This window comes from Aphelocoma coerulescens, chromosome 6 (assembly GCF_041296385.1).
Source record: "Aphelocoma coerulescens isolate FSJ_1873_10779 chromosome 6, UR_Acoe_1.0, whole genome shotgun sequence".
Classification (NCBI taxonomy): Eukaryota; Metazoa; Chordata; class Aves; order Passeriformes; family Corvidae; genus Aphelocoma; species Aphelocoma coerulescens.
Genome location: NC_091020.1, coordinates 3,806,849 through 3,833,193, shown reverse-complemented (window position 1 = coordinate 3,833,193; position 26,345 = coordinate 3,806,849). Strand labels below are relative to the sequence as shown.

At 45.9% G+C, this 26,345-nt stretch overlaps 1 protein-coding gene across 1 annotated transcript in view; it reads right to left on the bottom strand.

Moving 5' to 3' along the window:
• Positions 1-23,696, bottom strand: part of SGPL1 (sphingosine-1-phosphate lyase 1) — a 31,791-nt gene extending 8,095 nt beyond the window's left edge. Inside the window, exons 1-7 of the mRNA XM_069018949.1 lie at positions 23,561-23,696; positions 14,805-14,970; positions 12,874-12,941; positions 11,144-11,291; positions 9,768-9,847; positions 8,383-8,511; positions 227-315 (exon numbers count right to left, since the gene is read on the bottom strand). Of these exons, the coding sequence (XP_068875050.1) occupies positions 227-315; positions 8,383-8,511; positions 9,768-9,847; positions 11,144-11,291; positions 12,874-12,941; positions 14,805-14,970; positions 23,561-23,563 (683 nt within the window). The 5' untranslated portion in view covers positions 23,564-23,696. The remainder of the gene's footprint in view (positions 1-226; positions 316-8,382; positions 8,512-9,767; positions 9,848-11,143; positions 11,292-12,873; positions 12,942-14,804; positions 14,971-23,560) is intronic.
• Positions 23,697-26,345: the final 2,649 nt, after the last annotated feature.

Below are 26,345 nucleotides of genomic sequence, written 5' to 3'. Positions count from 1 at the left end.
CCCCCCCCCCCGCAACACCTCTGCCCCCAGGCTGCTTTAAAACTTTTGTGCTTTTGAACTGCTTCTTTCTACACAGGTTTCCCTCCTCCAGACAGAGATAGACAAGGAATAGGTGGTAATGAGCTATGAAATGAAGGATTATTGAAGTCCAGCAGCCACCTCAGCGTAAGGGGGACAGTAAATCCCACAAGCCCCCAAAGGAAAAAGCTGTGGTGGCACCACTCACATTTCTGGCTGTTTAATGCCTCTCTCATAAGCCAGGTCTCTGTATGCCTTGCAGGCCATCAGGATACTTTCAGTTCCCCCAGATGTCATCTGTCACCAGAAAAGAAGCAAACAAGGAAAAATAACAATGGATGTTGCAGGAGGAAAAAGCAAAAAGGGGATGCAGACACAGCATCTCGTCTCTGCTTCAGAGATGCTTGAGACAGCTCAGGGTTTCAAGGGCAGAAGCCACTGAACAGCATGAGGCAACTTTCTGACACTCAGCTTGAAAATGCACATTTAAATGTTAAATCCTCTGTTTAATTGGGATGGGGGAAAGGGAAAACAAAAAGTATTGAATTCCAGAGCCAAACAGGAGGGGACCACATTGCACAGTCACTTCACCCCAAAAAACTACTCATACTTAAGCTCTTGATTACCTGGGGATTGTTTATCTGCATTACAGATTAATTATGCCACGTATATGGAAACAACAAAGTTGATTCTGTGTTAAGTCAGGTGAAGTCCAGCAGGGTTTATTAGGTCTGGAGCAGTGCCACACTAAAACACAGTCAGCTCAGGGTTGGCACCACTCCTGAGCTACAAGACCTTCCCAGAACCCAGGACACTGCAAGACTTGGAGCTCTCTCCCACCTCCTCTCTGCAGAGGCCAGCCAAGGTCTGCTCAATACCAGAGCTTCTAAGCCCTCAGGGACCCAAGAAATTTTACACCAGGAGGAATTTGGCCATTCCTCTCCCCAGCCAGTCCCTCAGTATCCACACCACCCACTAACCCTGCTGTCCCAGTCCTCTTCATCCTGACCACAGGGTTTGCATCAGGAGGTGGAAGAGAGGAAGGCACACACAGGTTTACTATTGCATACTTGAACTCAAGAGCTGGTGCAAATACATGAATTAAACTCTTTACAGGAAGGAATTCCTCAAGTGGGACCGTCTCTTGTGGGTAAGCTTTTATGAGTTCTGGCATGCATAGGACACTGGGCACAACCTTCCCCAGTAAAATTTTAACCTGGGAAAATGTGAGATTGGTTTTTCAAGCAGCCTGCAGGACTGACTTAACTGGGTGAGCCATAACCTGAGGATATGGGGTAGCTGGGACAGTTATACAGAGGTTCAGGGAAATGAGGAATCAAAACCTACTTACACTGTTTATGGGGAACTAATTTTGCTCCTCAGACCTGCTGAACCAACTGCAGCTTCCCCTTTTAACCTCTTCTGTCTCAAAAATAAACATAAAAAGGACCCAATCACATTTGTATGCCTTATGACATCTCTAAGCTTGTTTTCCTTTGGTTTTTCCCCGCTGACGTGGCTGCAACCCCAAAAATGCCAAGACGTGTGACTGGATGACAGTGACTGAACACTAAGTTTAAATATTAAGAGATAAGGAACAAGGTTCACAGCCTGCTAGGATTTGCTCCTAACACAATCCAAGCCAGCAGCAGCTGCTGCCACAGGCAGCGCAGAAGCGACTGCCACACCACAGACAATTTCTGCTTTTTGGGGGAAGTTTAAAAGCAACAGCTGTCAAGAGATAAAACCTAACGGAGCCTCACACTGGATAAAGACATCGCTGCATTAATTGTGAAGCAAATGGATGGCAGCAGGAACACAGTGTTTTAAGGGTTTTATGGGCTGTGTCACTCACTTCTCAATATCCTTTATGAAAAGATCTGTCAGGTTGTCAGTGATTACCTTCGGGGAAAAAACCCCAGCTGGTGGTAACACAGACTGCCTTCCCACTAGGTGGGAGAAGAGGAATGGGATTATTGCATACTTGTACCTATCCTTGCAACACTGCTTAGGAAATTGCAATGATTGTGAAAACTTTACTAGGAAGGACCTGGGGATCTTGGCATTCGTGTTACTGAACACCAGGCCTGCTCCTTGTTGGGCAGCATTCCCTACTCTCACCTAGATAATCTGCTCTTGAAAAAGCAGGCTCTGTACAGTCTTATTCCCATTTCAATTATTCCACCAAAACACCAACATCTTGCCTTCATATGTAACAAGCCTTTCTTCAAAGCCTGGCTTTATCCCCTGCATGGAAATGCTGAGCCACACACAGTTTTGGGTAGGTCAGAGCCAACACTTATCAGCCATCAGTCACATGCAGGGTAAGGAAGCGCATCCCAGGATGGATCCTTCTCCCAGGCACCCAGACTGGCATGCAGACAACACCACAGAAAGCTTGTTTAGGCAGCTGAAATTCCACCCAAAAAGCTGAATTTCAGCCAGCTCAGCTTCCTAAATTGGCCCACAGTCAGCACACCACGAGTCTCCACCACAGAGAAGTGCCAGAGTCTGGAGCAGCCTAGCACAGCTCCAACAGCAGAATCCTCTTGGTCCACATGGATTACACCTGTGGATGGAGCCTGCTCCTTTACAGGAGGCTTTATCAGCTTAGCCACCGACAGCAAACTCGTTCTTCAGTAGCCAGAACCTGAATCACTGTCACAGGATCCATCCAACTTCCCCAGTGCCTGCAGCGCTGGCACCCAGCCAATGCACGGTGATTCAGCACCTGCCAAGTGCTCACACACATTCTTCTCTCCCCTCAATTAAAGTGCACAGGCTCAGGCCATGCCAAGGGGAAAAGGCATTGGAAACAGGCATTGTTTTAAGCAACTCTGCAACCCTGCACTATCTTCACAGGCCAGGCAAAGTGTGGGGAAAAAGGAAAGTAAACAGACATTTTGTGTTCTCGATTTATTTGTTTTCCAAATGGGAGGGGAGAGGAGAGAGCACAGGGAATAAATATACCTCCTGCTTTATAAACTCAGTATATTCATTGCTCCCTCCCTCCCTCCAAATCCCAGTGCTCTGGAACCTCAACATTACAACCGCAATAAGAGATGTGGTCCCTATTCTAGGGTTTATTTGGCCATGTGTTGGGGTTATTAGGAGTTCTCCTGTTTTCTTTTTCTCTTCAAGAATTTTCCCCATATATACTGCCAGGGCAACAAATTACTGTGTGCTTAAGAAAAACAAAAGATGTGGCCGCAGAGGGAGGGGTCGAACTGGCTACTCTCTTTCACCTGGAGGTTGGGTACACCCCGGGCGGGCTGGTGTTCTCGAGGCTGCCATCGAGGCTGCCATCGTTGTGGAGGGATTTCATCAGTGCTGCAGGCTTCTGCTTTCAGCTGCCTTCCTTCTACCGTGAGTGGAGTTTGCTCACTGGAGCGGCTGTTGCACTAGGACCCTAACACCCCACCTTATTAAAAGAGGTTCACCATCTGCTTGGGTGCCTCAGGGAGAAACCCCGGGATTCCCAAGCCTGCCTTTCCCTGCCCTGCTGGGAGCCGGGCTGCAGCAGCCCTGCCCCTGTCGCTGCTTCAAGCCTTCGCTACTCTGTAGCCCTGCATGCCCTGCTTGCTGAGACCTCCCGGGGTTCTGCTGCAGCTCTGGAGTTTGATCCATCTCATCTGCCACCTGGGATTTGTGCTCGTCCCTGCTGTTCCCGAGGGTCTGGCCGGACAGCGGGATTGGCTGCCCAGCGGTTTGTGAAGCCTTTGTTCCATCCCTCCCCAGGATCCCAGGCCACCAGTGCCGCGTGCTCCCCGAGCTCGCTCCGGAGCGCCCCCTGCAGCCGCGGGGGAACCATCGCACCTGCCCTGCTCACCAGGAGCCTCCAGCGCCCCTGCTGGCTGTGAGCGGAACTGCACCCAAGGGGAAAGGGCCTGACAGCCAAGAAGGCTGGGACTGGGCTTGTGGTTCTGTTTGTTGTTACTGCCATAGATATTGCTATGTGCCTGTTTATCCATACATATATATATATTCCTATTCCTCATATTTTTGCCTGAAAGCCCCTTAATTTCAAAATTATAATAATTTGGAGGGAAGGGGGTTGCATTTTTCATTTCAAGGGAGGCTCCTGCCTTCCTTGGCAGATGCCTGTCTTTCAAACCAAGACACCATGTCACTGTCAAACTATCAGACATTAAAGATCCACTTTGGTTCATGGTCTCTGAAGTTTTGCTTCCATTTTCTCCTGAATAAACATGTCCATTCAGACCCTGGAGACAAAGCTGACGGAAAGTTTCACTAAGCTGAACTACCTCACGAATAAAAAAAAAGCAAACTACAACTTATTTCTAGGGTAACAGAGTAAAAAAATCCCACCACAATCCACTGCACAATCATAACGTTGTGGCAGCCTCCCATAAAACCCCTGGAAACCTGCAGGTTGTAAATTCCACAGCTTATGTCTCTCAAGGTAACCTGCTCATCACTACAGATAAAATCTGACAGATCTGCACAGTTTAAGTCCCCTCAAGACACATCACTCTCATTTCCCTACTTCAAATGTGCAACAAAGTTTGGAAGCCCCAGAATTTTGGGAGAAGAGACAAAACTAGTTTCTACAGGAGGTTTAGGCTTGCATCTGGTGATTTTGCCTTCTCTCTCCTGTCCTCAGCTGTAGAATAAGTGGAAGAAGAATTCACAGAGAGATCCACATCAAATACATGTCACCCACACACAGAATTTTTCCCTACACTTCAAAGCTGCCCTTTCTTTTTAAAGTTCAGAAAGCTACTTTAAAAAAAAAATACTGAAGCTTGCATAAAAATGGTGATTTCTCCCCAAATTACAGGGGAAATCCACAGAGCCAACACTGCAAAACAAAGCACCTTGTGAACATGAACACATGCACACATCAGACAAGAACAAACCCCCTTGTTCCTCTTATGTGTGCTGAGCTTAATTAGTCCTTCCGAATCATTTCAAGAATGTGATTAGAATCATCTAGGTGTCCAAACTCACCAATTCCTGTCTTTTTGCTCTTGCATAACACAATTAAAAGTAAGAACAACAGTAGTAATTAGTGAGAAATAGGAAGTATCCATCTACTACTGAAAATGAGTCCTTCTAAAACTGCTTAAAAACCTGAAACATCCCAGAGCAATTTAAGGCAAAGGCATGTCTGAACCGCCCCCAACCACCAGGGCATTGTTAGAGCTTTTATGCCCATGTTTAAACAAAGGAGAATTACAGCCCACATGGCTCAGCTAAAGGTAACTCCTGTAAATAATGCAAGCTGCTCATCTAACATTCAGAAAGAAATGTAAAAAAGACAGGTTTCATTTTAGCATTTATGAAACACACCAAAAACCTTCAAAGAGGAAGCTCCCCAGAGATCCTGCTGAGGGACGTGTCCACATGACACAGGGCAGGAACACACAGAGATCCCAGGCTGCTGAAAACCTTGGGAACAGCATGGATGTGTCACTAGGCTGCTTTTCCCAGACTGAGAAGCAGAGTATTACTCCCACAAAGTGCTGTTCTGCAAAGTGCTGTGGAAATCAGAGCACAAAGGAAGTGAAACTGCCTCACTGAGAAGTCCAGACAGAAACTTTTTTGTGCTTTCCATGCAGCACAGAAGCAGACACCCTCTCCAGAAACACCAACAAGTTCCATCTGCCTTCAGGGACCACCACCAGGCACCAACAAATTAGCCAAGCAGTCCCTGCTGCTTAAATCAGGTGAGTAAATCCAGTGGACAGGGGCCTGGCACTATGACACTCTGCTTCTCAGAGGTGGCAGTGAGGAATTTTTGGGGGAAAAAAGCAGTTGTTCTAAATTTCAACCCTGCAAAAGTCAAGTCAAGTAAACCAGAGGCCTTCTAAGTAGAATGAGCCAGCAGGCCCTCTTGGACAGATTAGTTTAAAGATAAAGATAACTCAGAGCATTGCACCTTCCCTGGTTTAGCATTAAAACCTCTCTGCTTTACAGCCTCACCGGTTATAGAACTGCAGCACTCTGAGCCACCAAGCTACAGCAGGGCCTTCCTAAGACAGAAATCATCAGTTTCAAAAAATGCTCTTGTTAAATTACTTTGTAATTGTCCAAGCCTCCAGAAATTATTCTGAAATGTTAATTCAGTTCTCGGAAAAAAAAAAAAAGAAAATAAGAGAAGTCTTTGAGTCCAACTACTTAAAGAGCATGTGACCTCCATATACCCACCCACATCTCTCCATCAGTGATCAGCAGCTCTGGGCACTTGTACTGGTTTGGCCAAATTTAGAAATATATACTCTGAGAGAAGGCACAACCAGGACCCTGGAGACCAAGACCCCTCCCCCACCAGGTTCGGGGAAAAAAAAAAAATTTTCCTCGAAGGAAAGTGAAGAAGATAAAACTATTTATTTAACAAACACACAGGAAAGGAAAATGAGGTTAAATGGTAAAATCTTTTGCTGTGGAGGAAAAAACCTGGGAAAGTGTTAGAGTCCTCCCTTTGGTCTCCTCGGAGCTGGGGCTTGGCCCAGGGCCAGGCCCCCTGTGCCCGATGAAAAGTCCTCCCGATGTGCTCTGAGGTTGAAAGCAGTCCAGTAGCAAAGGGAGAAAAATCCAGAATTCTAGAGAAGGAAAAGCAAAGTCCAACTCTCTGTCTCTCTCCGGAGAACCAGAAACTGAAAACCACTGGCCAAAAGCTGACTGGAACACAGCAAGCCGGGTGCTTCCTCGCTCCCCTGCCGCGGCTGGGAAGAAAAAAACCTCCTATCTTTATGTGACCTTGAACAAGCTGCAAACTGCTTTGAGAAAGTTTTGCTCAGTTTTTTTCTTCTCCCTCTCAGGCTCAGTTTAGAGGCATAGAAAGGCACAAAAATTAATTTCTGGGCATAGGCAGCAATATGGGACACACATCATAACATCACCCCAAGACAGCACTTTATAGTCAGGAAGAACAGTGGGAGGAAGACAAAAAGTCTACTGGAAACACTCATTTGGACATGATAATTACAGGGGTGCAATTAATCTTCTGTTTCCAAATGATCATCTTTCCAGCCCTCCCCTTCTCCTTGCAAACTGGGCTGTGTTCAAGCAGTTAGGACAGAATCCCACAGCAGGTTGTGCACTTCCCCCTTTGCTTTGCGGCACCATCCTCGCGAGGGAGAGGAGGACAGAGGAAAAAGCAGAATTCCCCAGAGTATAGTTGTGCAGATCTCACTTTGCCTGTGGCAGTTTTATACCCGTTCTGACCTTCTCTTAGGCAATTCCACTTTCCCATTTCAGTGGGAAAGCACCCAGGGCCAAGGCTGACACTTTTACAATGCATTTTATGTAACAAAACCCGAAGGGCCCCTGGTGCAGGCTTCAGCAAGCAAAGTTTCCCAAGCACCCATCAGTCGCACAGCTCTCCGCCTGTTTTATCAGCTGATGTACCAACTGCTGATAGAAACAAGTTCCAACAGCCTTATGCCCAGTGCCTGCCCCACTCCAGGGATAATTTCCCTGGTGTTCTCAGCACTGCAAGCCAGGAAGGCGCTGAGGTGAGGTGAAATGTTTCTTATAAGCGAAGAGGCACTTTCCTCCTCTAAACTTGAGGGTGGTACAGGGAACACAGTCCTGAGAAGAAAAAGTCAGGTCAGAGGGTGCCACCTCCTCCTATCAAAGACAATCACACCTTGCACTCCCACACAGTCAAGCTTCATCTTCAATCCCACTGGGAGTCTGACCCCAACCACACCTTCTATAAGGCTGCTCCAGTACTCAACTCCTTAACACAACCAAGCCTCCAGCTGACAGGGAAAGCCCACTCAAGGCCAGTTCAGCTCATAAGCTCTTGTGTCAACACTGCCTTCCAACACTGAAACCATCAGTTTAAAAACACACATTTGGACTCTTGCTGAGAATTTTATCGAGGCTGTAAAACTGGTTTGCACTGGAAGGCCACACAAGCCTGGAAACGCAGCTTTCCAGCTGGACAGCTGACAATATATGCCATGCCTGCTTGTTGGTGAGTAGCCAGCCATCCGGCCTTGCCTTTGAGCTTAGCAATCTGGCAGGCTCACAGATTTCCAGCTCAGAGACCAAAACTGAGGGGAGCTTCTCAGAGTGACACTTCTCTGTTCAAAACTCCCCACTGACAACTAGTCAGGCTGCATTTTTCTTTTCTAATTGCCATCAAGCAGATGTGTCACTTAAGAGTGGGGGAAAAATGCTGAAGTCTTGTTTAGACAACTGTTTCTCTGAGTTAAATTGTCTCTCATAAAGCTTCACCAAGAAGAGGAATTAAGCAACCTACACACAGCTGGCATGAAATACACCAGAATGAGCTTAACCTCAGTCTCCTCTGGAGAGCACAAGGTGCATTTGCACTTATCAAAGTCAAAAATACCCAAAATGTTCAGGAGGCAAAGACAGGCTACTTACAGCACCACAAGAGTTGGGGCCCCCGTGGAAGAGCGTACAGGCAATCCTCACTACTTCTGCTTCCATCTTCCTCAGACCAGGGAATATATCTGGATGGAGAGGATTACTCCAGGCAAACTCTTCATACACCTTCAGAAAACAAAGAGAGAAAGTTAAGACCTGCAGATGAGGCTTTGAGAACTCCCCATGTGCACTGTAGAAGCAAATTAGCTGCATTTTATCATAAGAACACTACAGAACTTAACTGCTCCTGCAGGTAGGTACCACAAGCTGGGAAGCTGTAGCTGAGGAGTAAAATAAAAAAAAAGTTTTTCTAAGGCATTCAGACCTCTGGAATGATTCTACAGCACAACAATATCTCTTGTAAGAACAGATATAACAATTTTGTTGTTTTTAAAAAAGAATACAGCATACATCCTGCAATTGCTTTACACAAAACAAGCAAAAAAAGTGACTTTGCAGAACTTGTTCTCAAGTTTACTGTTAAAGAGAGGTTCTAAAGCTGGTAGAAAAGCACAAATGCCCACCCAGACCACAACAAAAGTAGCTGTGGAAACCAGTATTTCTGCTCGTTCCACAACTGTGGATTCACAGGATTCAAGGCTGGAACAGGCCAGTCTCAACCTCCTGCAGGGATGTTAAATAAAATACAGCAAAACAAACCAGTGAATAATCAGCACAAACAAGGGGAATGTTTCCACAAAGTGATCCAAGCCAAGGCCCCTCCAAAAAGGCTGCTCTGAGCTTTGTTTCCCCAAAAGCAGCACAGAAAATGTCAACATGAGGAGGAAAATAGCAATAGCAACCACCAAACGGAGCCCATTACAGCTGCTACAAAAGCTGTTCCCAGAAGCAAGAGGGCCAGACTTCCCTTTCTAGCAAAACAACTATGGAAGGAGATGTACTTGAAAACAAAGCTTTAGACTGTTTAGGTTATTTTCCAGCCTTCTCAAAGGGACAAGTTTCTGAGCAGGTAAACAGACCTCACAAAGACACCACTGAAGCGTGCCACTGCTCCATTGTTTATAAGTTGGACCACACAGCCATGGCAAAAAAACATTTCACAATGCTTTTCTTTTGCTTAAACCAAGAGGGGTTTAGTTCCACTCAGTGACAATTGTTCCAGTACCGGCCTCCAGTTCATTTGTAATTACTACTTACTTTCTCACTCAAAACAGCACCTCATCTGATTGGATGCCAGTTATCTCTACAAGGTGTTTTCACATGGACAGTTACATGGCCAGCGTTACGCTGCCCAAATTGCCACTAATTCCCCTTCCCAGACTTAAGTTTTAGATCTTCTCTATTTATTTTGGGATGCTGGAAGAGCTCTGAGAGGTTTCTGGTCACCCCGAAGATGCAAATTTGGCCTCCTTGCACTTTACCTGCACCAGCAGTTGGGTGAGTTTCTCTTCACCACTGTACACAGTCCCAGAGACTTTCCCATCCTGCCAGCGTACATCTCCTGGAAGAGAGGGAAGAGCACACTGCTCACAAACACAGCCATTCCCAGCCAGTGTGGAAAAGCACACAGAAAATCACCTCAGTTATGCAGAGGAGGACTCAGCTTTTGAGATTTCCCTGAGTTTTGTGGCCCAGGAACAGCTGTGTGTGAAGTTGAGCCTCTGGCATCGTGTGAACTTAGCGAACAGCAAGTAAATGATGACTAAAGAGTCAGCACATAACCAACATGTAGCTGCAGCAAGCAGTTACATTAATATGTAATCCACTTAATCCCCATCAGTCTCCCCAAACTGCTGTTCAACCAACTGGACACTAAATTAAAACCACCTTCAAAGAGCACCCACCACCACTGTAAGCTGAGAAGAGATGGAAAGGCCAAGTTTGTACTGCTAAAATCCACAGTGCTGGCACCTCAATTAAATTTCACCTAAACAGGTATTTCCAGGCAACTTCTAAAGGGGAGTGGAGAGTTCAATGGGGCCTTAAGAAAAGAAAAAAAGAACCCCGTGAAGGAAGGAAACAATAACTTAAGAGAAAACACAGACAGAAGTAACATTAGCAATACACAGCAGTAGAAAAGAAGGAAGTTGTTCCAGGATACTCAATTATGAAATTGTTTCAGAATTTGAAGCAGATGCACTGTTCTAGCAGAAAATTCAAGGCATTTCTCAAATTTGGGATAGCAGCAAGGCAGTCATATCTTCTCCTCTAGACAGGAAGTCACCCACATTTGCTCATTAGGAATAACAGGTACACAAATCAAGGGGAACATATTTACATGAGAGAGGCAACTCAAATTAAGTGTCAGACACTGCTTGAGTGGACTCAAGCCAGAAGAACACCATCATGACTCTTCCTTAAAAGGCTTTTTCAAAGAACAAACAATTGCCCCTCTAATTGAGGTCATAGTCTTGGAAACTCCCTAACAATCCTACTTGGAAGTTCCTTGTGAATGTTTTCTGGGGCTTAATGGAAAATGCATTTTTGGTAAAAGTCAAACATCAAGGTAACTGCAGAGAAATGCAACCCAAAAAGAGAATTTCCTCCATGTTTCTCTTCTCCTCAGCTCTCCCATCTCTCCATCAGCCTAGCATTCCTGGGGAAGGAACAGAATTTCAATGTAGACACCTGAACTCATGGATCTTAGTCACGTCTAGAAAGAAAACAGACAAAAATTTGCAAGGGGACAAAATATTTAAGCTGAAACCATGAGCAGGAGTCCCTGGGACTCATTTAAGAAAGGAAGTGTCATGTTTGGTGTCTGAGCAGACCCACCTCTGCTGCAGTACAGACTCACCTTTTGAGCTGTACTCTTTCATCTTCTGCAGCACTTCAGGCTGGCTCATGCCTTGTTCTGGCAGTGCTTTGATATAATCCTTTTCATCTTTCAGGAAGGATAAACTGGAAGTGACGTCATTCAAGGCTTCATCAATCTTCTTTTGAATCTAAAAAGAAAGAAGAAAGGTTATCAAACAATGGCAGTGGTCCAATTCTAAATAATAGTTGAGTGTGTGCAGGACAGGACCCGCTGCCTACATCAGTGGTGTTGATGGAACAGACAGGAACTGCTCCACTGGGAGTTTTGACAACTTTCTTTAGTGCTTGAGAAGATAAAACTCAAAGAAAACAACCTGCATTTTTATCCAGCTTTTTAAGTCACAGTTTAATTTGTAGGGGTCTTCAGATGCATTGGTTTGTACCTTACCTTCTCTACCACCATACATACAGTTTAGAAACTCATGAAAACAGAGACACAATAAAGAAATCTCCACACAGACACAGTTCAGAGATTTCTTTCTTCCCACCCACACCTTGCACTCAGGAAACCCCAGACTTCTTCTCACAACACATACCAAAGTAAAGATTCTTCTTCCAAGCAACACAGGTGTTGGGATATTGACTTTTGGACATTGGAATGTCTCAAAGTCAAGGCCTCTTGTGAGCAACTGATAAGTTATCAGTATCAGCCTATCAAAGAGCAGAAAGAGGACACAGATAGGACACAGCAGGAGTGCCCTGGCACAGGGGAGCAGTGTTAGCCCTGAGAAGGGAAGTCTGGACACAATAGCGATTAAAGTGTCCTTTTCTAACAGGCAGGCAAAAATAAGCAGAAGAGAATTTGTCTGATCAAGGGCTACTCAGTTTAGGAGGTGAAAGCTGGGGCACTTAACAGGACAGGGAGGGAATTTAACCCCTTCCAGAGGAATGTGGGAGGAATTGGATGACTCCTTCCATGTCCACAGCAAAAGGAAAAAAATTCATCTGTGCAACTCTCTTTAGACAAAACTACCTGGAACAGATCTGACCCCCGGAATCAATGCATAGATACACCAGCACAGCAAGCAGCAGGAAGTGCAATCAAGTGTGATACCATCGTTTACGAGGTAAAAGAAACCCTGCTGTGCATTTCTTCATCCCAGAGTCGTTAACGTGCTAAAATAAGCTTACAGTTGTGGTTTCAAGTTTTTATGCAAAAGCAAAAAAAAAAAGCAGCTCCCAAACACTACAGCTTGTTTGTCATTTTAATGATTACACAAAGTGCTGATATCCTTCTGCTAACTTTTGCTAATAGTTATCTGAGCCCTAAACTCATCATGGCCAGTTGCTTGGTTAAAATAAATACCCTTCCATGTTGCACAACAAACCCTTGGCTATCTCACACTTCACACTGTTTCAGAAGAACAGCTCCAGTTCAATTCTGTCTGTTCTTCCAGAAATAAAATTATTTTCTTAAAATCTAACAATGAGGAAACATTACTGGAGAATTCACTCATTCTTGGTTGATATAAATAGCTCAAAAGTTAAAAAAGGCAGCCCCCCCTTTTTTCTGAGAGTGATACAAAAAGATTGGGTAGAAATTGTATCTATCATTAAACCAGGAGGCAGCAGAAGACATTCCAGATCTATATTCTTGGACCACTAGGATCACAGTGACATGACAATGAAGATGCACAGAACCGTATATTCTCCAACAGAGTTGAAACAAGGACCTGGAATAATCCTATAAGTAGTTGTTCAAATACTTACTATAGCCCCAACAAATGGCATTTTTCTCAGCAGTTTAAAGAACTGCTTTTTAGTTCGGGATGTCAAACCTGAAAGACAAAAGGCAGAAATGAACCTAAAAACAAAATAAAAGAAACTTCTGATGCAGCTCATGATCAGGCTCAGCATTCCTGACCCAAGCTGAAATAACACAGTGACCCAGGGGACATGGTGAGACAGATGCGTGAATCCAAGAGCAAGGTTTTCAGGGATGGACCATGCCATGGAAACATCTGGACTGCAGAACAGCAGCCATCTACAGGAATGAGTTATTTGACCTGCTTCCTTACTTACCTGGGAATTCACACCCATGTGTGGAATTTTACAGGAAAAAAATTACTTCAGGGTTTGCTAAAGGTAAGGAATTACTATCATTTCCTTCCTCTTCAAACCAGAATAGTTACTAGAAAACAAAAACAGCAGTGTGAAACGCTCCCAGACCAAGGGAGGGAACAGGGACATTTATGACAATGTCAGCCACAACACGACGTGAATTTGCCCCATTTGATGCACCAGGAAGTGACTCAGGGAAAGGGGGTGGACAGAGGAAAGAGCAGAAATTCTACCACAGCCCAAAGACTCAAATGAGAGAAGCCACTGATGACAAGCACTGGAAAAATCCTTGGGTAGCTCTAAAGGCAGAAACAAAATCAGGATGACACAGATGCTTTATAGCTACCAAAAATGCCTTCCCAGTCCTACTTGCACACCAGCAGTTACAGGACACACGAAAAAATAACTGAGTTTAAAACTCAACCATTTTAAGACTTCGCAATTTTATCTACACTTTCCCTCCCACTTCATATATATTTCACTTCATATATACAACTGGAAAAGCTACCCAAGGACACTAATTGGCACATTCTGTAGCAAATACTCATTAGTGCTCTGATAATAACATTTCTGTTGCACATCTTAGTGTGCACACTGTTTCATTAATAATTTTCACAGCAAGAAAAGACTGCAAACTCCCGAAAAATTCTGACAATCTAATCAGAACTTCTAAGAGTAGTCAATACTTAAAAAAGATACATTGTGCAACAGTACAAATACTAGCCAGTAAGATAAGTGTCCTGAAAAAAAGTTTCATACCAATTTGTTCCTTACAGACATTCCCACTGTTAATCTACTCCCAGCTCTACAAAGAGAAAGGGCTCTTGAGAAACAGACACACAGGAGGCGACATCAAGTTAAAAACGTGGCTATTTTTAACAAGCTGCCACCGGAGTGTAACCCTAAGGCCTGTGGGAACTGAAAAGCACCTCTGAGGGCATGGCAGGGACCTCAGGCCATCACACGACCAGAGAAAACTGCAGGTTCTACAGAGTTCAGCTCCACTACAGAGCTGCCAGTATCAGAAACCACTCAAAACAGGAAGATACTCCAGAAATATAAAAAAAAAAAAAAAAATAGAAGAAAAAAATATCCTCACACCATCACATGCAATTACCTTGAACACTCTGAGGATGAAATGTGCCCCCAACACAGAACCAAGACCATGTCTCCTCCCCCGGCAGGAAGGGAAACAACCAAGTGTTGTTATCCAGACGCTTTGCAGCAGTGACAAAGCCCACAGGAACCCAGCTCTCCATAAATCTCCCCAGGGTTTGGGCAAGAAAAGTGTCTTGTGACAAGAAAATGGTTTAGCCAAAGTAAAAAGGGAGACAAGGGAAAGGGAAGGAGACAGAAGCACATTCCATGCACCCTCTGAAGGAACAGGGGAGCTTCATGTACCAGACAAGCCTTGACCTTAATTTAGATGAGAGTTTGGTACATATTAGGTGACAGCAGAAAGTCTATTTTAACAAGTGTTTGGCCTTGTTCCACCCTCTTTCCTTCCACTGTCCAGGAACAACTCAGGCCCACCTCCCCTCCCTCCAGAGGTAAGAAAATCCCCCCTTTCAAATACTTACTCTCAGGCTGGCAGAGGAAGCCACGCAGCCACACACTTAGAAGGGTGGAAGAAAAGGTCAACCCAATGAGCTGCCAGGGTTCAAGTCCATCACACCGGGCATTCACAAAGCCTGTGACTTTCTCCCAATACATCTGAAGGATTTCCTTGTAGGGAATAATGGCATCCTGTGCAAAGGAAAACCGGAAGGATATTGAGGAAAACACAAATGAAAACAAGTAGGGCATCAAAAAGCCTACTGTTGATTAAAAAGGTGCTCTTCCATATGCAGACCCCATGCTTTCCTTAACTCCTACAAATACAACAGGTAGGAGATAGTTTTCATTCACTTCCAGTCAAGTCACAGATAAAAATACACACCTTGAGAAACTTCAAATATTGAGAGAGAAGCACCAAGAGCAGATGAGCAAAGTAAGGTTCTCTACAGAGCTTCAAGAACCACCACCAGATCTTACCACTGCCCAAGAGAAGTAACTGTGTTAATTTTTTTCTAAGAAATTATCAGGTGGTGAGTGAAGGCATCACAAAAACAGGTCTATTAAGTACCTTGGGCTGGATTTTTAATTAAGATGGAAGCACTCAGCAAGTCCTTAAGTTAAAGATCTAATTAGTACATTACACACCAAGGGAGGACAGGAGAGGAAAACACTACTGCTGCCAAAATAACCCCCAGAAAATGGTGATGCAAGAACAATTACAATGTCAAACCAGGAATTACTGTCGGGACACAGCCCAAGTTCCTAATCAATAGCTTCAAACCAGATGATCTTCAAGAGCATCAGAACAGGGCAAGGAAACTGGATGTGCACAGAAGAAAAAGGACATTTCCCCCTAAACAGGGGTCTTCCATCCAATTCTCTATGAAAAGGTTTCTAGAGACAAGAAGAATAAGCAAGAACAGAGCCCTCTTCCAAACCCCTCCTCCCTTTTGACCAGCCATCCAGCCCACTTTTGCCCAGTTTTACTGGGGAGATCTTCACCCTGCAAACAACAGGGAAAGTATGCGGGGCCTTTCAAAAGATTTGTAACTAAACCTTGGAAGGAATAAATCCTTGATTCCTGTGCTGTTTGACTTTAGATGGGAACAGAGCAAATTTTCAGTAAACCACTAAATAAAAAACCACTAAAACGTTGCTTCTCAGGACCCTTCACAGGTCTCACTTCTGGGTCAAGCCAACAACAGAAGCAGCATTTAATCAACTTTTTTTTAGGGGGTGACATGCCATTCCAACACAACTGGATAGGCTACTAACAATCTAAAAAAAAGCCAAGTTTTTCCAAATAATCAAAGGAGGAAGGCAGGTTTTCTTTTCAAAAAGCAACACTAATGAATACTCACTACTTTGGAAAAGCAGTAAAATGCATATAACATGGCAGAGTTTGAAAGTATTTAAGCAACCCAAACATAAATTCCAGCAGAATTAACAGCATTTACCCTTAACAGAGAAGGGTTTTGACCCATGTCCTAGCACAGGCTGAAGGGACACTGAAGGGACTGAATTCAGCAAAAGCAGGCAGCGCTCAGCTCTGAGAAGGCAAATTAGCACCTATTCAGTTGGCAAAGGGCAATTAAAAAATATATCAGAGCCACTTCAGCCTCCAAAACACAGGGGTCCCACAAACCGCTGCAATTAGGCAATGTCCCAGCTAATGAATGCCCAGTCCTCCAAGCCACTAAGCACACAGCTGATTTAACCCCAGAATTTAAGGGAAGAGCCACCTTTTCCAGCTAACCAGAGGTGGTACTTAAGTTTCAGCGCCTTTCAGCGAATTTGCACAATCTTCACTGGCAAATCCCTGGAAATGCTCGTTTAACCAGCAACAATGACTTTGATTCTTTGCCTAGGAGGAAATGCTAGGATATCATTCAGTTTTGGAACTGTGCTTAAAGGATGGAAATGGAGCCACTAATGGGCTGGTGTCCTAATAGCTGTTCTCAACTCATGGCAAGCTGCAGCATCAAATATAAAGTGGGCTGTGCTTTTTTTTCCCCTGAAGATGGAGGATGCTGTAAGCCCTGACTCAAAATGGAACATGACCTTCATAACAGAAGTCACTCCAGTCAATGGCCAAGTTAAAATAAATAAATCTGGCAAGCAATTGACCTCACTCTTCGAGAAAGCTCTGGACAGAAGATCCCAGCTGACTGCACATTTTGTTGTCACTGAAACCCCTAAGCACTGACATACAAGAACTCAATGGTATATCCAAGTTTTGAACAAATAACAGAAGATTTTCATTATGTTCATTCTAAGACATTGAAGAATTTCTTCCCCTTTCTTGTTTTAAAAAAACCCAACCTGAAATCAATCTGCAAGTGATACAGTTTGACCAGGTAAAGTTTTCTCTGTATTTCTCACTTTCCTTCTTCACTCATTTCATACTTGGAGAAGTTTGAAGGATGAGGTTGATCATTTTAGGAGGATATTAACAACTGGGATTAAAAATCCCAGTGAAAACCAGCATGGAAGATGAGTTAGTAGTGAACTACAATTTCTCAGATCCCTGGCTAACCGTGCACGCCATTTTTCCCACGTGCTCCTTTCCCTGAAAGCATCCAGAAAGACATGAGAGATCTTTACTTTCTGAGTTATTCACTTAATTCCACAGAAACCACAGGGCATTTAGAAGGTTGCATTCAAATGTTTTTATTACACCCAAGAACATGCTGGGCTAAAAGAGAGCTTACAAAAAAGAGGGAGAATGACTTTTTACATGGGCAGAGTGACAAGACAAGGGAGTGTTGCTTCACACTGACAGAGGGAAGGGTTAGATGGGTTATCAGGAAGGAATCCTTCCCTGTGGGGGTGGTGAGGCCCAGAGAAGCTGTGGCTGTCCCATCCCTGGAAGTGTTCAAGGCCAGGTTGGACAGGGCTTGGAGCAACCTGGTCTAGTGGAAGGTGTCCCTGCGGATAGCACGAGGTGGGACTAGATGATCTTTAAGGTCCCTTCCAACCCAAACCATTCTGGGATTCTCTACGATTGCAGTCCCATACCACTTCCTCATTTTACAGGGAGGAGGCAGGGGGAATAAACAGCTTCTGTGTAGCCCAGCCATCGGAATCCCTTCCCCTGCAGCCCTGGAGATGCTGCTCAGAGTGAAAAACTCTTACTGCTTCCCCAGCTGGGCTAAAGACAACAGGCTGACCTGATTTTAAACCTGTCTACAGAACAGAATTTCATGTAAGACAATAACCTGCTTATTTTTGAAGGCATCAAAAATTAAAGGTTTCCCTTCCCGTTAGAAGAGAGTAGATAAGCTGGTTTTATTTCTGTAAGAGAACCCTCCCCACACAAAAGCTTCACAAGACACAGGATTATTTCAGAAGCAGTTTAATAACCCAACTTATTAGCACACTAAAGAGCGGGGAGAAAAAAAAAATCTCCACTGGAGGATTTTTTTTTAATTCTCAGAGCAGTAAGACAGACCTAGGTATCAGATAAAATACTAATTGCTATCATTAGGACTTGCAGTGCTCGTTTGTACTGACATCAATGCACTCAGCTACCTAAGCAGTTTACATATTGAATTTTTAGCTGCATAGATTAGGAATACATCCTTTGTACTTTATTTCTAAAAGCCATTAGCTAGCTGAGCTGGTTCCAGGGATAGCCCTTACACCACTACAAAAGAGCACAAATTAACTGCAGTAATGCTCTTCTGTCCCAGATGATAGAAGAGGGAGAGGAGAGGGGAGGAATGCCAAAGCTAATGAGAGCACATTTTGTATTTTTGCCAGAACAGCATTTCCTCAGCTGTGAGTTTTAGGACATAAAAAAGCTTAAAAGAAAAAAAAAAAAGCAGAGAGAGAAGAAGAAAGGCAATAAACTGAAGAACCTCAGAGTTTTGTTACAAGTGTCTTCTGTTTCTGTGGAAATGGAAACACTGTCTGAGTCTACCTGTGACAAAAATGAGAAGAAAGATTTTATCAGCTGAACTTTCCTTCCTCCAAAAGAAGTGGATTTAAAGTGGATTTAAAATGGGGCCACAGAATAAAAGTCACCTTTTAAAGGAAAGTTTATGTTATGCAATACCATGAGGCTGACTGTGGAAGGAGGAAGTGCTAAGATCAAAGAATCACAGAAAGGCCTGGAAGACACCTTAAAGACCATCTTGTTCCAAACTTGTGCCATGGGCAGGGACACCTTCCACTAGACCAGGTGGCTCCATGCCCCATCCAGCAAGGCCTTGGACACTTCCAGGGAGCCAGGGGCAGCCACAGCTTCTCTGGGCAACCTGTGCCAGGGCTTCACCACCTTCTCAGGGAAGAATTTCTTCCTAGTATCCAATTTAAACCCACTCTCTGTCAGTTTATACCACATTCTCAGCTTTCACTTGAATCCACACAGATTCCCAAACTCACTGACCACTTCCCCACACCCTAACCTAAACGTCTGTATCTGCCTTCAGCTTCCCTCACGTCCCCAGAGCTGAGGCAGGAGGTGGCTGTCACACAAGTCAGCACATAGTAAATCAAGGCCAAGGGAGATGGCTCCAACAGCACAAGTTAGGTCAGCTCCGATTACGGGAGCACGTGCAATACCGGTACCGCCACTGTAATTAAGGCCTCTGCTCCAATACAACGAGTTTTTCCGAGTAGAAGCTTCCTGACTGAAAACAAACCACAGAAAGCCAGCAAGGACACGGCAGCTTTGCTTATTTATTCTGCTCCTAAGCAGAAGGAAAGCTTCAATTAGCCCTGCCTTCACTGACACCTCGTTGCCTGCACGTGCTCTGTCCACAAAAGGCACATCTGACCAGCATAACCAGCCCGGCTGCAGGGAAGTCCTGGACTCAGAGCCACCAGCCTGCCAACTTCCTACTGGAAAGCCGGGAACGGGATTGAGCAACACTACCCCAGCCTCTTCAGAGGGTGCTTATTGCTGTCTGTGCCTACAGTGTTTTGATTCTCACCCCAATAATGACTCTGCTCCTCCATCCCTCTCTGCCTACCCCAGCCTGAAAAATATCTTTACATCAGCACCAGGCAGGGAATATTTGTTAGTCAGCTCCTAATTACAGCTCGAGGTTTGGACCATGTGGCGTCCATCCTGACCAAAGGATGTGGGCAGACAGAGCGACACTGGATGCATGATCTCTCAGAAATCAAAAATCATGAACTTTCGGATGTATGGGCGGAACTAAGTGAAATTAAAACCACATTCAGGCCACGCTCATCTTACCACAGGTCCCCAATACCACTAGTTTCATCTGCCTTGTATTTATTTCCACCCCTGCCATACTGAAACTTTTTCTTTTTCCAGAATGACAGCAGTTTGGGGGGTTTCTCTGGCCATGTACAATGTCTGCAAAATGAATGTATGAATATACTGTCCCACCAGCCCTGAAAGTTCAAGAGGAGTGGCTAAACAATGGCTAATTATAGCTTCAGCACAAAAACAAACAAGGCAGCAAGTCAGAGTAAGAACAACAGCATTCCAGCTTCCACTGCGGAGATGTAATGTAAAACTACCAAAACAAAATGGGAAAAGGCTGATTGGAGGCTCAAAATATGTATGATTTTACAGGAACCCAAAGGCCTCCAAAAATCAGGTGCAAGTTCAAATTTCATTTAACTCAAAATACACACAAGGTGTCATGTTCACTTTGCCCACTTAGGCAAACCAATTTATAAAAGTTTCTGCAAACATCTAGGTGCACTCCAGGCAGCACAGACCTCATAAGAAACAGGATCCACCCAATGGATGCTGCAGATAAACTCATCAAGGATCTCTGTGGGTCACCAGCTCCAAGAATGTGCAAGGAAACGTCCTCTGCTGACACCCACAATAATTAGGGTAAAAGAAGCACCCAGTTCCCAGCATGTAGGGGCTCATCTGGACATATATCATTCCTCCACTTGGCCTCCCCTCAGCCTCAGATCACTGCATGCCTTCTGGAGAATAAAATGGGTGTTTCTTGGAAATATTTTGAGAGCACACACAGAGGCACCTGCAGCATTAAGACATGAAGTCTTGGCAGAAGCTGTCCAGAAGGAGACCCTAGCAAGGCAACTGTACTGGGAGCAGGCATCCATGAACAAAGGCAGCACCAAGCCCTGGCACAGCTTCCCAGCAGCGTTACGCAAGTCTTGGACAAAGCCCCCAGTATCAGCACAAACTGAATGTTGCTATTATCTATTAAGGGCCCTGCTCTTGGGCAAGTCCAACCATAGGGCAGAATCCTCAAAAATTATCTTATCAACACCAACACACAGAACCCTTCGACCCCTGCAATATCTGTCACATGCCCTTTCTAATATGGCATGGATAAATCTTGATGAGCAAAGAGAGACAAAGGAAATGCTCAGAACACAAAGGATTCTGACTTTTACATGCAAATTTCTATATTTCAAATATTTCATAGTACAGAAAACTGTATCACAATCACCACAGCAAATAGACCAGAACACCTGCTACTACATCAATTGGCAGAATCCTAAATCTCAGTTCATGCTCTAAGGGCAGGACTAAAACACATAGTAGGCCTGCTAGTACTTGAAAGGGAATGCCTTTCACTGCCTGGGATGCAAAGAGCAGGAGCAATAGAATAGTAAAATCACAGACTCATTTGGTTCAGAAGAGACCTCTCATTCCATCCCCCTGCCATGGGCAGGGACACCTTCCACTAGACCAGGTGCTCCAACCCCCTCCAACCTGGCCTTGGACACTTCCAGGGATCCAGGGGCAGCTACAGCTTCTCTGGATAACCTGTGCCAGGGCTTCACCACCCTCACAGGGAGGAATTATTTACTAATATCTAATCTAAACCTAACATTCTGTCAGTGTGAAGCCATTCCCCCTTGTCCCTTGTAAAGAGTCTCTCTTCACCTATCTTGTCAGCTCCTTCAGATACCGGAGGCCACAATTAGGTCACCCCAAAGCTTCTCTTCTCCAGGCTGAACAATCCCATCCTCCCAGCCTTTCCTCATAGCAGAGGTGTTCCATCCCTTTAATCATCCTGATGCCTCCTCCAGACTCACTCCAACAGTTCCATGTTCTTCCTGTGCTGGGCCCCTCCAAGCCGGAGGCAGTTCTGCAGGTGGGATCTCAGCTGAGCAGGGGCAGAATCCCCCACCTGCCCTGCTGCCCATGTTGGGGATCAGCCCAGAGCACGGGGGGTTTCAGGTATGGCCAGCCATCACCCACCAGCACCCCAAGTCCTTCTTAGCTGTTCTGTGGTGGGAGCAGCTGGTGCAGGAGAAGATGAGATGGAGACATCTTTTTATTGGCAGAGTTGTGTGTTTGGAAGAAGAGACAAGCAGAACCCCAAAATCATTACTCAGAAAGGGGCTCTACTGAATCCCTTTGACCACAGGAGTCACAGCAAGGCTGTGATTGCTGCCACACCAGGCAAACCACATGCAATAAATGCTGTGATTAGGTTTATCTCCACACCACCAAACACTGCTGCAGAAATCCAAGGAGGGAAGTGAGTGAGGTGTTACCTCAGCAGACCCTTCCCTGCTCAGTGATTCAGACACAACTTCTAAGGGTAGAAAGGGGGTGAGAAGTTCTGAGTAGACTGGACATGAGCAAGACATGAAAAAGAAAGATTTTACTCTGTCTAGGTAAGAAAAATTCCAGTGCCTCACACTACCTTTTGCTAAGATCACAGGAAGGATGGCAAAGTGAAACCACAGTTTAGGAAAAACGTTATGTTTCAGTGTTTCTCCAGAGGAAACCTCAGTCTCCAAGTACAAAGCCAACTTCCTAAGCTTTCCAGAAGCCACAAATCCTATGCAATAGCTTCTGAACAGTCTAGTGAATAGAAGAGCAGACCTGAGCAGATCTTCAGGTGCAATAAGTAGCAATTTTCTTTGCAAAGCTTTGGCACAGAAGGGACTGAGGTGAGAACAGCTTCACCACACAGCACGGCTCCAGCAACCCCAGGCCAGTCTAGACCACCCCCTACACAATTAGCAAAGTATTTACCCAGTGCCAAATTCTGGCAGCTGAAAGCAACCCAAACACAAGCTGTGCAGGCCCTTGGTGCTGTCCCAGGCTACCCATGGCAGCACACAGCTCCACACCAAAGCAGGAAGAAGCAATAGCACTTGGGTTCTTGGGAATGGAGTAACCAAGTGGGACAAAGGAGTGAGACAAAGATAATGTTTTGTTTATCACTCAGCAGCTGTGATTTGAATTTCCCTTGCTGATAGGGAAAAAATCCCAACCAAGCAACCAAAAATCTAGTACCCCTTCCAGATTTGAGGAATTGCAAGATTCATGCCATGCCAGCGTGGGCTAGGGCCAGCTATATTCCAAGCAGTCCTGAAGTTTGCTTCTAGATAAAAAATAATAGCCAATAAGCAAAGAGTGTCTCTAAAAAAAAAAAAAAATTAAGCAGCAAACACGATTTCTCTTAGCCAAATCAGCACCTTCACCAAAATCCTGAGGAAGATACCATTCTGCCCCACCCAGGTGAAATAAACACAGACAAGCGAAAACACCGTTTCTAATCCTCTCTACCCCGAAACTAGGTAATTGTGGGGAATAAGTAAAGCAGTGCATAAATAAGAGAGACACATTTACGTTTACGTAAAGGGTATGAGCCTCGGGTGGGGGCCGAAGAGAGGACCTGACCACCCACCCTCGCACCCCGCCGGCGGCCGAGGCATCCCCTGAGGCCCAACCGGGACCCCCCAGCCCACACCCGGCCCCTGCCGGACAAGGCCCGGGCCTCGCTACCTCACAGGCCGCGACGGGACACCCCTCTCTCTCTCCCCCCATACCGGCCTCGCACTCCCCGCTCACCATCGCTCCTGCTACCGCCGGCTCTCTCCTTCCTTCTTTCTTTTCTTTCCTTTCTTTCTTTCCTTCCTTCCTTCCTTACTCCCTCCTCCTCCTCCTTCTCGCGGGGTCCCAGCGCGGCCGCGCTCCGCCCCGAGCCTGCCGCTCCCCGCTGGCCGCGCCCCCTCAGGGCGGAGGGGCGGCAGGAAAGCCGCGCCCCCTCAGGGCGGAATGGCAGCGGGAAAGTGGCGCCCTCACTTGGAAGGAGGCGGTAAAACCTTAAAAAAGAGGTATTTTTTGGTTAAAATACAAAAAAAAACCCAAAAAACCCTCAAACAAACCACCAAAAAAACCAGTCTGTAAGTCCACCCTAGTTATTAATTATCTGGGGCTGGAGCCCCTCAGCTTTGGATCTGGCCTGAGAGAGCTCAGGGTGTTCATCTGGAGAAGAAAAGGCCCCGGGGAGATCTCAGAGCCCCTTCCAGTGCCTAAATGGGGCTCCAAGAAAGCTGAAGAGGGACTTGGGATAAGGGGGAATGGCTTTCAACTGACAAAGGACAGGGTAGATTGGATATTAGGAAGAAATTGATACATGTAGGGTGGTGAGGCCCTGACACAGGTTGCTCAGAGAAGCTGTGGCTGCCCCTGGATCACTGGAAGTGTCCAAGCCCAGGCTGGACAGGGCTTGGAGCAACCTGGTCTAGTGGAAGGTGTCCCTGCCCATGGCAGAAGGTGGGGACAAGACACTCCTTAAGGCCCCTTCTAACCCAAATCACTCTGTGATATCTTTTGAGAAGAGTTTATGTTCTGCACAAAATATAAAGCAGGAACTACTAGCCACTATAGCATTATCCAGTCTGTTAGTTCCCTTAATCCATGGATTAAAATCTACTCTAGTCTGCGTGAATCAGGTGGGACCCCTCATCACCTTCAGTGGCCACACCTGGGGCTGTCCCACCACTCATCAGCGTAACTTCCCACACCCGGGGCTGACATTTACTTAGACCACAAGGATACCAAAAACAGTTGATTTGAAGGAGAAGGATTTGAAGGCTGCTGACTCCTGGGGCTATTCCATAAAACTTACCAGTGGGAAGAGTGGCAATAGCCAAATTGCTCAGGTGTTCAGGAGAGTTCTAAGAGGTTAAAGGTTTCTGTGGCCCCTAGGGTTAATTCTGACCTCATGATATAAAGGCTGGGTTTCAAACACTACAAGTGGAACGTTGGGACCATCCTCATACAAGCACTGTGGTTTTTAGACATCGAGGGCAAACCTTACAAACACCCCAAGGCATTTAGGTTATGCAAAGGAACATTTTGAAGCAATTGTGTTGCAGAATAGTTGCGGGGGGGGGGGGGGGGGGGAAGCAGAGATGGGCAGCAACAAAAGAAGGGAAAACTTTTCACATCAGTAGTTCCTTGTGCAGTGACAGCAGAGCTTCAACTAAGGCTGTCTTTTGAGGGCAAACACACAAGCGGGTGCTCTGGTTGCCAGTAAGTGTGAACTCAACAGATACCACAGCAGCATTTGGCTCATTTCCCAAAAATTAACACCTGGAGCAATTGCAGCGCACTGTGCCATGGGGTGCTGCCTCTGCTACCTGCAGGACACACTGGAGAAACTGCCCTTCTCCTGGGAGATGGCAGCAGGAGCAAATATTCATATGAAGCCATTTCTGGTTAATCTCTACAGAACACACCCTGGCTTTAGAATTTATAAATCTGTACACTCTTTTAGACAGAGCCTGGTGCAGCATTTTAAAATTTTGCTCTTAACCTCCCTCGCTTTTTTCTCTACACTCTTTTGAAGCAGATGCACAAGCATCAGCTCTTGGCATTTGTAGTTTGCTGTGTTACAAGCAGTGACTGTCTGCTGTCACTGTGCCATCTGAGCTGCCTCCTCACAGAAGATGGCACCTGGCGTAAGCCAGCAGACAGTACTTTTATCTCAAGCAAACTGCCCTCATGGGATTGTTTTTAGAAGCATGCCTAGACATCGGATGCTCTTTTTAGCAGAAAAGGGAGGCCGGAGATTCCCTCTGGTTCCGCAGTGGTGCCTCAGTGCACTGTGATCCGTCCTTGTGTCCACAGAGAGCGAGGGATGCTGTTTCTGCCCCACGGGCTTGGTGCTTGGCAGGACCAAGTGCTACCGGGTTTCCAACAGGATGAACCCTTGGAACAGGAGCTGGGCTGCGAGAATCAGGGGTCTATACTGCTGGTGCTGTGGGATCAGGATGAGCTGATCCCATGCACATGGTGAAGGAAATTATGGTGCTGGGGATGTGGCATGGACCTGGGGCTGCACCCGGCGGGGGGCTGGTGGTGCCGAAGGGGCTGGAGACACCCATGGAAGGGTTAGGGGGTTCCCAGAATCCTGTGATCAGCCCCCTCACCATGTTCAAGCCTCCCCGTTGCCTGTGGAAGAGTGCGGGGGACACGGGTGGGGCTCAGTTCTGGGCTGAGGACAGAGCCTGTTTTGGGGTGACCAAAACAGCATCATCATTTTTCCTTTCCCGGGACAGGAATTCCTAATTGAAAGCCTGCAGAAACCCACGCGGCACTTCTGGATCGGCCTCTTGATGCCTGTGGCCGGAACAGCCCGGATGTGGGAGAACGGCTCCGGCCTCGACCAGGACCGGTGAGCACCAGGGGGAGCGCTGGGGGTCAGGGGGAGCACCCCACTGTCCCCGAGGGACCCCTGGGGGTGACACCCGCAGGTTCCAGCTGGACCTCGGGAAGCAACCTGGAGCCTGTGGAACGCTCAAGGGTAATGGGATTGACCCTCAGAACTGTGACACGAGGCTGCAGT